Source organism: Acomys minous (genome assembly GCF_964271855.1).
Source record: "Acomys minous genome assembly, chromosome: 8".
In the NCBI taxonomy this organism is placed as follows: Eukaryota; Metazoa; Chordata; class Mammalia; order Rodentia; family Muridae; genus Acomys; species Acomys minous.
This window is the reverse complement of record NC_140489.1, coordinates 99,596,156-99,609,016: the sequence shown is the minus strand read 5'-3', so window position 1 is coordinate 99,609,016 and position 12,861 is coordinate 99,596,156. Positions and strand designations below refer to the sequence as shown.

General features: G+C 46.1%; 1 protein-coding gene across 1 annotated transcript; it reads right to left on the bottom strand.

Moving 5' to 3' along the window:
• Window positions 1–1,498: 1,498 nt before the first annotated feature.
• LOC311604133 (fatty acid-binding protein 5-like) lies at window positions 1,499–2,084 on the bottom strand (the record flags this gene model as incomplete). The annotated part of the gene is given in 3 exon segments (XM_084793652.1): window positions 1,499–1,832; window positions 1,834–1,859; window positions 1,863–2,084. Coding segments are annotated over 3 exon segments (582 nt in total).
• Window positions 2,085–12,861: the final 10,777 nt, after the last annotated feature.

Below are 12,861 nucleotides of genomic sequence, written 5' to 3'. Positions count from 1 at the left end.
CATTCCTCTCACCAAATGTCACTTAAGGGATCCATGCTTTGTGCTGGAGCCTCTGCTCGCCTGTGTTGAGAGATGCTGGATGGTGTCGAACAGAGCAAGTGTAACTCTGCTCTTGGGGACCCTGCATACTAACAAGGGAGAGTAATGAGAAGTAAATGCTAGGAGGGCTTACTTTAGTTAGGTGGCTGCAGAAGTGGCATTTCTGTAGAGCTCCAAGGAATGGCAAGAATTAGCCTGGGTGAGAAGAGGAGAAAAAAAAAAGCGTCTGGCCACAATACAGCCTGCTACAATTCAAGTTTGGCAGCATATAATGAATAGAGGGGGAAGAGAAAACAGAAATGATATTATGATCTAATCAAAGAGGAAAAGAAAGTATTTATTTCAACGGGATCTGAGAAATGGGCTGATTGAGTAGTCAAATGAGTTGTTGACCTTCTCAGCATCCTTGGACAGTGGCTGACAACAAGGAGGACATCTAACTCTGGGTAATGGAGTCTCACAGACCCATGATGGCAGGGGAGAGTTCGTTATGTGCTCTCCATTTCTGTAATACACACTTCTGACAATGTGTTGTCTATCTAGGTTTCCTGGAGTTGCCTTCTTCTGGCTGGTGTGTGTGTGTGTGTGTGTGTGTGTGTGTGTGTGTGTATGTGTGTGTTGCCTCATTTCCTGCTGCAACGTTCAGAGATCATGGCACTTCTGGCTGAGTTCTGAGGGGAGAGGCTGTGGACCTCCAGGATGGAGGGGCTTCTTGCTGCATAGTCGACAGCAGCCTATTGGACGGTCTCTAGCATTTTCACGAGTGAATGAGTGGTCTGTGGGTACCAGGAACATGCTCATCTGTCAGCTTGACAATACATGGAGAGCACATTATTTATGCTAAAAATAGTCTGTGTAAAAGACAAGGCTCCGAAAGCAGCACCACTGAAGTCTTAGAGTTCTGCCAGTCTCGCTTCCCTGGGAGGTGATGGATAAAGCCATTTTCTGTTGTATTTTAATAAAGCTAAGTACATCACATACTCCTGCAAGCTGTGGCAACTCAATCACAGGCCTGGGCCCTGTCCCAAGGTCTCCTCCTACCAGTGCGGTCCTCTGAGCTGGCTTCTTTCAGGGGGGACCATTCTTGGGATGGTATATACCAGAAATGACAGAGGGTTTTTTTTTTTTTTTGAGAGTGGGTCTTGATTTGGTATAAAACAACTGAAATCCAGTGGCTTCTAGTTCTAGTTTGACTGCCACCACCACCTCCTCCTCCTCCTCCTCCTCTTCTTCTTCTTCCATCTTCTCGCACAAACACATTTGTTTACTAACCAAAGGAATGATTCTAGGTAAATCAACACTTTGACATGGGTTTCACATAATGTGATTGTGATAAAGATAGTCAAACAGTCATAAAAAATAAAACCAAAGAAAAGATGCAGTGTGGGATGTTTATGACCTGCTCATTGAACTGAGCTTACTAACAAGCTAACTCCCACCCAGGGTGATGAAGAAATCCTTATTCCACTTTTTCATAGACCCAAGTACAGGTGGCATTGTTCATGACGCCATCCATCACCAACTTCCCACCCTTTAGTTTTCTTGTTATCTTGCTTTCCTTGCCATCCCTCTGCTGGTGCTGAGCCAGGGCACCATCTCTGAAGGTACAGACCATCTGAATTTGTCTACCGTCAGCTGTAGTTTCCTCCAACTTCTTTCCCAGGGCACAAGAAAACTGTGTCGTCTTCAAAGTGCTGTCCATTTTGATGGTGCTGTTGTTGCCGTCACAAATGATACAGTTTGGATTGGCCATGGCCCCCACTTTCCTAAGTGCCAGTCCTACTACTATCTCTCATGTGTTCCTCAGAGCCTTGGCTTTCCTACAGGTGCCACTTGTGCTCGAGGTCCTTAATGGTGGCCACGGTGGGCAGGTGGGTGGTCCGGCAGCCTGGCAGGCGGGCAAGCACAAAAGCAGCAAGAAGATGCGTGGCAGGGGGGCTATCTGCCTCCACTTCTTGCTCCTGGAAAGAACAGGGGAAAAAGAGAGGGAAACCAGGGGCCAGGGTCTGCATCCACTGCTGCCATACATATTCAGCCCCATCCATTAGGACCACAACCACAGCTACTACTTATTAAGTTATTTGTAATTGAAAAAAATAATTATTCACATTTATGGAGTACAATGTGAGGTTATTCATTGTGGAATGATCAAATCAGTCCTGTAAGCCTAACCTGTCACTTCACCTTCATTTATATTTTCTCCACAGCGTATGGAGTTCCCTTTTCTCCACACCTTTACCAGTGTTTGTTGCCTCTCATCTTTTTGACAATATAGCTGACATCTAGTGAGGGCTTTCTTGGTACTGTTTGCATGCTAAAGTGGCTTTCACACCAGCTCCAATGTGTGGGTATCAATAATGCCCAAATTTGCCCTATCCAGTATTTATCTTTCTATTTGTTAATTAATAACTTACCCCTGATCTGCTTAGAGTTGCTTAATTATAAATAAATTTAATCCTAGTAGCAAATAATAATAATAATAATAATGCCCAAGGATGCTGGGACTTTTGGAGGATTATGAGTACAACTAATCACTTTTGCATTCAAAAAGAGATGGGGATGTTGAGGTCTGAGTCTGTGAGCTGGGAGTGGGATGCTAAAAGTTGGAGGCAAGAAGTGATGGTAAGGATGCTTTCCAGGGGGAGAGGCTGGTACAGGGTGGCTAGCTGAAGATTTCTGAAGGGAGGCATGCACACCTTTGAAAGGCTAATGGCAGCTGTTCATTTGAAATGTAGCCACATCAGGCAAGTCTCTCATGGTGTGTTTTGGATGTAGAAAGCAAGGCACTGTAGCGTTGGATTCTTTCAATTTGTGTGAGGGAAGATGAGCTCAGGCAAGCTGGGTCAGCCTTGGGACAACAGAAGACACAGAGCGGCCCACAGTGAGTGCTTAGGCATTTGTGAAACTAATTGGAGCCACTACTTAGGGATGTACACCTGCCTCTGAGTCTGTTTGCAAAGAAGTCAGCGGGTCTTGTCTGTCTCTGGCTTCCTTCACATTCCTCAAGATTCCTTCTTTTATTGTTTGTTTACTTAGATTCTGTCACTGTGTAGCTCAGGGTGGCTTTGAAATCACAATCCACCTGCCTCATCCACCCCAGCGCTGGGATTATAGGCATGCACCAACATGCCTGGCTTCTTCATATGCTTTTTTTTTTTTTAATTAGGTGTTTGTGATCTGAGGTCTCAGGGCTGGCCAAGTGTTTTCTGTTTGTTTTCGGAAGAAATGTGCCTACTCATGCAGGGATTGTGGTTGTGATTGTGGTTCTGAGGCCCATGGACACAGGTCAGGAATTTGAGCCTGGGCTGCCCTGGCTAGGGGTTTACTAATATTTGACCATTTCAGTGTCTTGAGAGAGCCAAGCCTTTAGTTATCTTCCTAATGCTGTTTTTGGATCAAAAAAAAAAATGTGGAAGAGAGGCTCTTTTACTGGTTGTGGGGAAAAATCCAATTTTCATTTTTCATACTCATTTCCGGAACTGAGCTTTGTTCGAGGGAGTACAAGGGCCAGGCCGACTCTCATTGCAAAGCTAGATCTCCTGCCTTCACTCTGGGTTTGTCTGATGCCACAGATCGTGGCCTGATTGGAACTGATCTTCCCCCGGGCAGTTGGCACCTGGCCTAATAGGCTGACAGTCTGTAATGTGTCTAGAGAGGCCTGTGTCAACGCTGCTCTTGGGTCAGCATCTCTTCTGTCCCTCGTCTGCTGCATCCAGGATGCTCTCTGACACCCACAGTACTCTGGGACCTGTGCCAGACTGAGTAGGAGCTGCTTGGCAGCCAAACTGAGAGAGGGGCCATCGTCAACGACCTCAGGCTTTAGAGAGGAGACCTGCTTGGCAACAGAGGTTGATGGTGACCTCTGGTCAATAGAAGCCCCACTCCCCAGCTATATCTGGGTCATCTGAGCTATCCTAGCTTCAAGCCTTGTCTACCACAGGCTACCCTGGGAGGATGTCATGATGGACACATGACCTACGGTGCCAGGCACCCCAGGATTATTTTATTTAAACTACCATTTTGCTTTCATTAAGAACCACTATGTACTCTTTAGCTGATCCCAGGAGAGAGTAGAGATTAGAAGGGGTCAGGGGACCAGTGTTTGGTCCTAGCTCAGCTGTCAGCCAACTATGAGGTCATAAGTGCCCTTCTGGGCTTTAGTATCTCCCATCTGTAAAATGACTTGATGGGGCTACAGAGTGTCCAAATGATCTTCTCTCTGACCTCTGCTTCCTTCTTATTCTTTGCTCATCTCTGCTCCCATGTCCTAGAACAGAAGTGGTTGCACAAATGGCATCTAATAAAAAGAGACTAACTGGATAGGTTTTTTTTCTGCCTCAGGCCAGACCTCTGAGAACAAACAGGCCCTTAGAGGCCCTCCGCCCTCCTTTCAGAAGTCCAGCTCTGTAGGGAGAACCCTGAGAACTCACGATACCACCTGTGCTGGTTTGTTTTGTGAAGGGAAGCCCAGTTGAGAAAATACCTCCATAAAATCAGGCTGTAGGCAAGCTTGTAGGGCATTAGTGATTGATGGAGCAGGGCCCAGCCCATTCTTTGTGAGTTAATGAGACCCCTGGGCTGGTCTGGGTTCTATTTAGCAAGCCATGGGGAGCAAGCAAGTCAGTAAGCAGCACTCTTCCATGACTTCTGCATCAGCTCCTGCCTCTAGGTTCCTGAACTGTTCGGATTCCTGTCTTGGCTTCCCTCAATGAACTCTGACTCAGGACGTGTAAGCTAAGTATACTTTTCCTTCCCAAATTGTTTCTGGCCATGGTGCTTCATTGCAGCGATAGTAATGCTAAGATACCCACCCCTGCCTGACTAAGGAAGAGGTCCCATTCTCAGGCCCTGGATGGGGACGCATTTGTCTTAGGGGCTTTGTCAGCACTACACCTAATTGAAGAAACATTTCTATCTTGTAGCATCCTGACAGAGGTCTGCTAGGATAAAAGTTCACGGTCTGTGCTGGGGCTTCCGGCTGGAGCTGATAATTGCATAGGCTCCTGTTGTTCAAAGCAGCTCCAGCCTCATCCGGGAGCTGGTTGGAAAGGCAGGACAGCAGCTCAGTCCCAGGCTGAACCAGAACCTGCACACTAACATGTGTGCCTGCATGCTGGAAGTTTCCAAGCCCTGTCACAGCCTGTCACCTGGCTTGAGGACTGAGGCTCTTATAGCCCCTCCACAGCCCATGGTCCTTGCTACTTGTTCCGTTGCTGCTTGCTCCCTGTTCTTGCTTAGGCCTGTGAGTGAGTCAGTTATGTCTGCAGGCTCCTGTTACGGTACCAGGACTGAGTGTTGACTGTGTCTGCCTTTTCTGAGTTTGGCTCATATGGAACAAATGTCTTTCCTGTTCTTTAGACTTTCACATTCATTGATTAGCAAGAAGACCTTTAGTGCTTCTCTGGCCATTAGATTGCTTGAAATAATGCAGCTCAGACTTTTCCTTAATAACATGTGGACACAGACACAGCTACACATAAAAATACATATACACATATACACACACAGATATATACACATAGATACATACATGCACAGATATAGACAGCCCCAACTATATACATCTAGATATGCACAAACATAAATGCACACACACACACACACACACACACACACACAGATATACAGATACATACACATAAATGCACAGATACAGACAGATACAATTGCACACATACAGACACACACATAAACACATACACATACATAGACAAAGACAGACACACAAATATACTCACAGCACGTATTACACATATTCTAATACTTACACAGATATATGCACATACAGACACAGTACGGACATACAAACATAAATGCACATGTACATGTATGTATACACAGATACATTCATATACATATGTATACACAGATACAAATGCACATATATACCTATAGTCAGAGACATATTCATACATATACACAGAGACACAGAGACACACAGACATACTCCATGCCCTTCCAGACACAAGGGGAAAGGGCAGAGACTTTTAAAAAGATTGTGTATATCATGGCTTCCAGGGGAGCCCATGAGCTCTGAATATATATGCTGAACATATGTGTGTATGCATTTTTGTCTTGATGAATGAGAAAGGGTCTATGGCCTTTCTAGATTCTCAAAAGAACCTCTGACCTAAAAAAGAAAAAGAAAAAGAAAAAGAAAAAGAACGAGCAAGGTACCCTTGGTCTCAGTCCAGGTCTGATCCTTAGGGTTTACTTAATACCTTGCACTTGGGGACGAGACAGGGCCTACCTGGAGGGCTCTTATGAAAACAAGCCCTGTACGCCAGTTAGGCATGGCTTTGCTCGCCTCTCTCTGCTCCTCCAAATTTCTCTTTGTTCTTCCTATTATCTCTATCAAGGACTATTTTCAGGGCTGATTGGAAACAGAGAGTGCGCCTGGCGGCATAGTGACAGGGGAGAATGTTTGCCGGAAAAAGCACGGGCAGTCGTTGAGAGCAAAGGCAATTAGCCCTCGGAATTGGCCGGTATTCCTTACTTTCCTTCTTTCTCTAAGTGAACCAGTGAAGCCATTTTCTAGAAAATGGCAAAGAGCAGATTCAGGCATGCAATTTCCTTGTCTCTGGCCAGATGGATGTTCCGGGACAGGAGCCATGTCACCATGCTCTGTGCTGGGCATTCTGGTCCCTGAGACTGATTGTCTATTCATCATTCCAGGCTTCTGCTAGGCCGTGGGTGGCGGGCCATCTCTTGGGTCATCCGTCTCCTGGGTTGTAAGGCCAGTCCCACTGCATAAAGGGAACTGGCCACATGTGACACTATGCCTCTAACTCCAGTACCTGCAAACCACACGGCTGAGGGAAGGGTTGTGTAGAACGGACACTGAAGCCAGTGGCGCTTCCAAGAGCCTGGCTCTTATTAACCAGTTTCTGACTCTGACCCTGTGGTGACCCAACCTCTTATTTCTGTGAGCAGATAGCCTTGAATGCTGAGATTAAGTTCTCTGTCTTTGTACTGTGGCTCTCTCAAGGATGCAACAACGCTCATTTCTCCTCACCTTCCCTATTTGTTCTAAGTTTCCCTAACCCCAGTACCTTGCTAAATTCTGCCCATTGAGAGGGGGGAATTTGGCTAAGTTCACCAATCAGCTTTACCAAACAAATACATCCATAAGTCCTATTCTGCATCTTTGCCAAGCAGCTTGCTTTTCCTTCTTTTGGGCCTGTCACATCCTATGTCGTTAACAATGTCACATCGTTCATCTGAATGAGTTTGTCCGGTCTCCATTTAGACTGGATTCTTCTCCACTTGCAAGAGGACTTTGCAGACTCTGAGCTCCTTATTTATTTTACACATAGCCTATTCCATCATTGGGAAATCTGGGCCTTAGCAATGACATCCTGATGTTGTTGAGTTTGACTTTCAAGAATTTCATTGAGCATTTTTGCACCTATTTTCCTCAGGGAATTGGGCGTATAGTTTTCTTTTTTGTTATATCTGTATCCAATTGACAAATGGGCCAATGAACTGTATACATAGTATCCAAAGGAAGAAATGAAAAGGACCAAAGAATACTTGAAAAACAATGCCCACCATCCTTCTCCAGTAGGGAAATGAAAACCCTGGTCAAAATCGTTATAATTAAGAAAACAAATGACAAGAAATGCTGGTAAAGATGCAGAGAAAAAGAAACTTTTGCATACTGCTGGCTAAGTAGTGTAAGCTAGTGTATCCTGTAGAAATAAGTATGGGGGTGAAGAAGAAGAAGAAGAAGAAGAAGAAGAAGAAGAAGAAGAAGAAGAAGAAGAAGAAGAAGAAGAAAAGAAGAAGAAGAAGAAGAAGAAGAAGAAGAAGAGAAAAATAGAAGTGCCACTGATGGGTATACACCCGAAGGATGGTAAGTCAGCACCCACAGGGATACTGGCACATCCTTGCTTATTACTCTTCTACTCACAACACCTGGGATAAAGAATTGGTTTAGAATGGGTTAAAAGTATGGTAGATATACACAGTGTAGTTTTATCTGTCTATAAAGAACAACAAATGACATTTATAGAAAAATAGAGCTAGAGGCGATCATGTTAAGTGAAGTAAACCAGACTCAGGAGACAAAACAAACAGTTTTCTTCCATATATGGAATCTAGACTTAAAAAATATATGTATATTTATGTACTATTTAATCTTTGTCTGTATATGTTATACATATGTTAGACATGAAAGTAAAAGGGGGACTGTGCAAGAGGGGGAAGAGAGCTAAAGAGAAGAAGAAAGAAAGAGAGAGAACAATGGAACATAAACGGCATAAAGACAGAAGAGGAACAATTGGGGCTGGGCAAGGGACCACAGAAGGGGGGGGAGGGAGAGAGAGGGCTGCAGGAGGGGCAATAAGAGCAAAGTAAATGACATATGTATGAAAATGTGACAATAAACCCATGACCATTTATATGCTAACTTAAACAACAAAATTTAAAAATAAATTAAAAAGAACTGTCATTGGGCAGGTCAGACAGCTCCATGGGTAAAGGAACTCACTCCTATGCTCAGTGACCTGGGTTCAGTTCCCATATTCCTCTTAGTGGAAGAAGAGAAACAGCTCCTTTAATTTGCCCTATGACCTCCAAGTGAGTGCCATGGTGTTCACGCACACAAACATACTTAATAAATAAATGTAAAAATACATTAAAAAAAAAATGGGTCCTTAGGGCTGGAGAGGTGGCCCAGTGGTTAAGAGTGTGTACTGCTCTTGGAGAGGACTTGAGTTCTTTTTATAGTATCTGTGTGACCTGGTTCACAACTACCTCTAAGTTCAGTTCCGGGGGAACCCAATATGCTCCTGATACACTTTTACACACACACACACACACACACACACACACACACACACGCATGCACGCATGCACGGACACACACACACACACACACACACGCATGCACGCATGCACGGACACACACACACACACACACACACGCATGCACACATGCACGGACACACACACACACGCATGCATGCATGCACGCATGGACACACACACACACACACACACACACACACACACACACACACACCTACCAAAGGTTTTTAAAGGAGCCATTGTCTGCTGAAGCTACTCCTGAAACTAGTCCCCTGGTTGGTGGCCTGTGAGCTGTGTGGTGATTAGGTGTGTGGGCCTTGGAACCCACTGAGTGGAGCTGAAATGCCCAATTTCTCACTTATTAGCTGTGTGATCTCAGTAAAATTACATAACAGCTCTAGACCCAGGGTTCGCCATGAAGCAGGCTTAATGACACTCCCGAGGTTAGAAGGTGTTCGTGAAGATGAAAGGTCGTTGAGAGACTCAGAGTGGGAGTGCATTTGGGGATAGCTATTGCTATAACTTTTTTCCTGCCTTCTTTTAAGCTTCTCATTTGGCTTTAAACTGCTCCTGTTTCACCTTGTCCTTTGGTCATATGCCTGGCCCACTGGGCTAATCTGAGCTCTTGGAAGGACGGAAGCTCCATCTTGATCTTACCCCTATCTTAGGATAGGGTAAGGCCCAGCATACATGCTCACCAACAGGTGGCTGGTTGATGCAAGTCAATAAGTCTAATTAAGGCAGCCTTGCAAAAAGTTCAGATCCAGCCATGCTTAGCCAAGCCTGGTGGGTTTGCGCTGAGCAGGACAGTGCTAATTATTATCCAAACCTTTTCTGCTCACCCAAACACTCAGTTCCCTGAAGGAGGCTGGAGGCGCTTCTGAGCTCTCCTGAAAAGCATCCTGTCCAAGGCAGCTCTGTATCCATCCACCCGTCAGGCTGGCAGCAGGTGACAGTACCACTAGTGTCGGAGGCAAGGACAAGCCTTTGGGGTGCAGCCACAGCCCCCCTGAAACCTGTAAAGAATGTCCTAGAAGCTGCTTTGAGGAAATGCTGGAGGTGGGGTGGTCGTGAGGCAGTGCTCACAGCGGCATCACAGGGCCATGCAGGTGCAGTGCGCCCAGGGCGCATGTCCTCTATGTAGTGCCAATGCATCCTGTGGGACCTCCTGCTGCAGAGACGTATGTACAGCAAAACAAACTCCAGGGACAAGCTTCCAGAACCTTCATTCCCATCCTTCTGCTTGTTTACTGCTACGCCCTGGGCTGGCTGTGAGGCTCGAGAGTGTCTGAGTCTCTGAGACTGAGCTCTCCCAGAGGACGCTGGGATTTTATTTTCATATGAGCAGGCCAGACTAGGGGGAGGCAAAAAAAATGTGGAGATTAAGGGCTGGCTGCTTTAACGAAGAAAACGAATCTTTCGTAGTTTAGCGTGCCATCCAGGCTTCTTGCAGCGAGTGGGTTTGTATTCGGCTGAAACGTTTAATTTTATTTATTTATTTATTTGTTTGTTTATTTATTTATTTATTTCAAAGGAAATTGGATCACGGGAACATTAAAGGTAGAGGAGTGAAATGCATAAAGCGGGACTCACAGCAAGGCACAACCTTGAGCAAGCACTGCTCACCAACCAAGCAGAAAAGCAACTAATTAGAATGTGGCTCTCCCTGGGCTCCCGGATGTGAATTCCAAGTCCCTGCCTCACAGGACTGCCAAAAGTGCAAAGGGAAACAAAACTCCCATTGGGCAATTGTCCTGGAGAAGTAATCATGTTTTCTGGTTCCACGTGTTGTACACTTGCCTGGGAAAGGGGCTGTTCACGCTTGTCGTGACAAGTAAGCTTGGTAACAGGATAGTTAGGGGAGGGCCTTTTCATCTATCCGTGAAGTGAAGGACGCCTGCCAAGATGACAGAGTCTCTGCCGAAGGGTCACCCTGAGCCGCCGCAGCAGCGAGGTCTCTCCTCAGTGGTAGGGCTCCTATCAGTGGCAGTAGCTCATCTCATACCATGGGGAGCGTGTTAAGGCGTAGCATGCTAGGGAAACTCCGAGAAGAAAATCTATGAGATCATGGTTCAGCACTCCTACGAGATGCGGCATCATCAGTGCTGAACAGGCAAGAGCAGTAGGCTTGGGATCTAGGAGCGTCATGTGAGCCACCATCGGCCCCTCCCCTAGGCAGAGGAGAGTGTAGAAGGGCTGGCAGAGCATGGCTGGGCGTCCTTTGTTAATGTTTCAATTCACCAGTTGGATAGAAAATGCTCCCAGGAGCCAGCAGGGAGTAAAGACGCTGCAAGAAGGGAAGGCCTTGGACATCTGGGTTGCTATTTGAAAGCCACCCAGAGAGCAGTGGACTGTTGCATTGGAGGTAATTGAGGAATGTTTATAGCGCCGGGCCACTAGGATTCTGGGTTGATTGTTACACTGTTAGTTTATCTGGCCTAACGGGATATAGGGGTACAGATCACTCAGGCAACAATTGCATGCTAAGCAAGATAGCGGGGCAGCTTACATGAACCCAACCTGAAAACAGCGGAGGGAACCCCAGAGTGAAGAGGAGGATCTCAAGGATGGAGGTACACCCTACTGAGTGTGTTCCTACGCAGAGTTCGCATCGGACGGATAATACGTTGTCCTTGCTCTATGCAGCTCTAGGCTTATAGCCGACTTTTGAGGGCAGCAGGGACCAGACAGTGCAACAGTCTGGCCTTCACACTTCAGACTTGATCCCATCTCACACCCAGCAGGTCACTTTGGCATCTGGGGCCTCGGGTTTCCCTGAGAGGCCACCGGAGAGAAACGAGGGCAGCTCTCTCCATTTCTCATATGATGAATATACTCCTTTCACCTTGTGGCTTTTACACAGGCGCAAGAGAAATGTGCATTAAGGAAAGAAATGACATTATATTCTCAGTGCGCTTGATGGGAAGTGGTGAGGACAGGAGAGGGGAGTGATCCCAGCAGTCAGCGGGGACCCTGGTAAAGGTAGTGCTGGCAGCGGGCCTGGGAGATATCAGGGCATGTTCCTGCCTTCTCCCAACACCGCCCACCCCCCACCCCCTCCCTGCCCTCCCAGCAATCCTCTGGCTTCTCCCGGGGCAACCTTGGAGGTTACAGCACATGCATCTTTAATTTTTTCAATTAACAACAATATAGAACAAATGGAGTAGAGTTTTAATTATTCATAATTCATTTAGGAATAAAATCTTTGTAAACTAAAGGAAAGGAAAGGCCATATTACCTTTTTCTTAAGTCAAAAAAAAAATGCAGAGCAGTGAGAGGGACAGAAAATCTACTCATGGAGCGGATTTTGCTGCATCTTCCCTTAGGGTTCATGCAGTTAGAGTGAAGGTGGTGGGGAATGAGGAGATTGCCCCCTTTGCTGGTGGTTGGAGGATTGCCTTCACCCTGTCCCGGAGGCCAGGCACGGCTGTGTGACTAAGTTTATCACTATCCCTTGCTGGGTCCACATAAGCCATTCCTGCAAAGAGCCCCGAAAAGGTCAGGACTACTAGGAAAGTCAGCCTGCAGCCTGCATATTAGCAAACATCGACGGGATGGCTCTATGCCTGGATTCAAGGTCTCCAGTCTGCCTGGAACTTACAGCAGGGTCATCCAGGAGGCATGTGTCCCCCTGTATGTGTATATATGCACAGTACAAAAATCATACAGAACAGGCATTACTTTTAGACTGGGAAGCACAACGAGGGCATCTTTTAGGTGTTTTTTTTTTTTTTTAAAGAGTTTCAGAGAGGGGGCAGCCGGGTTGAGTACGGGAGTTGCAAGCATCTGTTCCCGAATTCATCATTGGCAGATAGGGTTTAAGAAATGTGAAGGGGCGACTCTACCTTGGGTCTGTGCTTATACAGTTTGGTATGTCTTATTTTCTGTGGATTTCCCTTAGAGACGCCCATATCTATACTCTCAGAGATGTGTCTTATCTTCCTGGGCACTTCGTTTTTTTTTTTTTTCTTCATGCTTGAGTCTGTATTAGAGTATCATCATCAAGAAAAC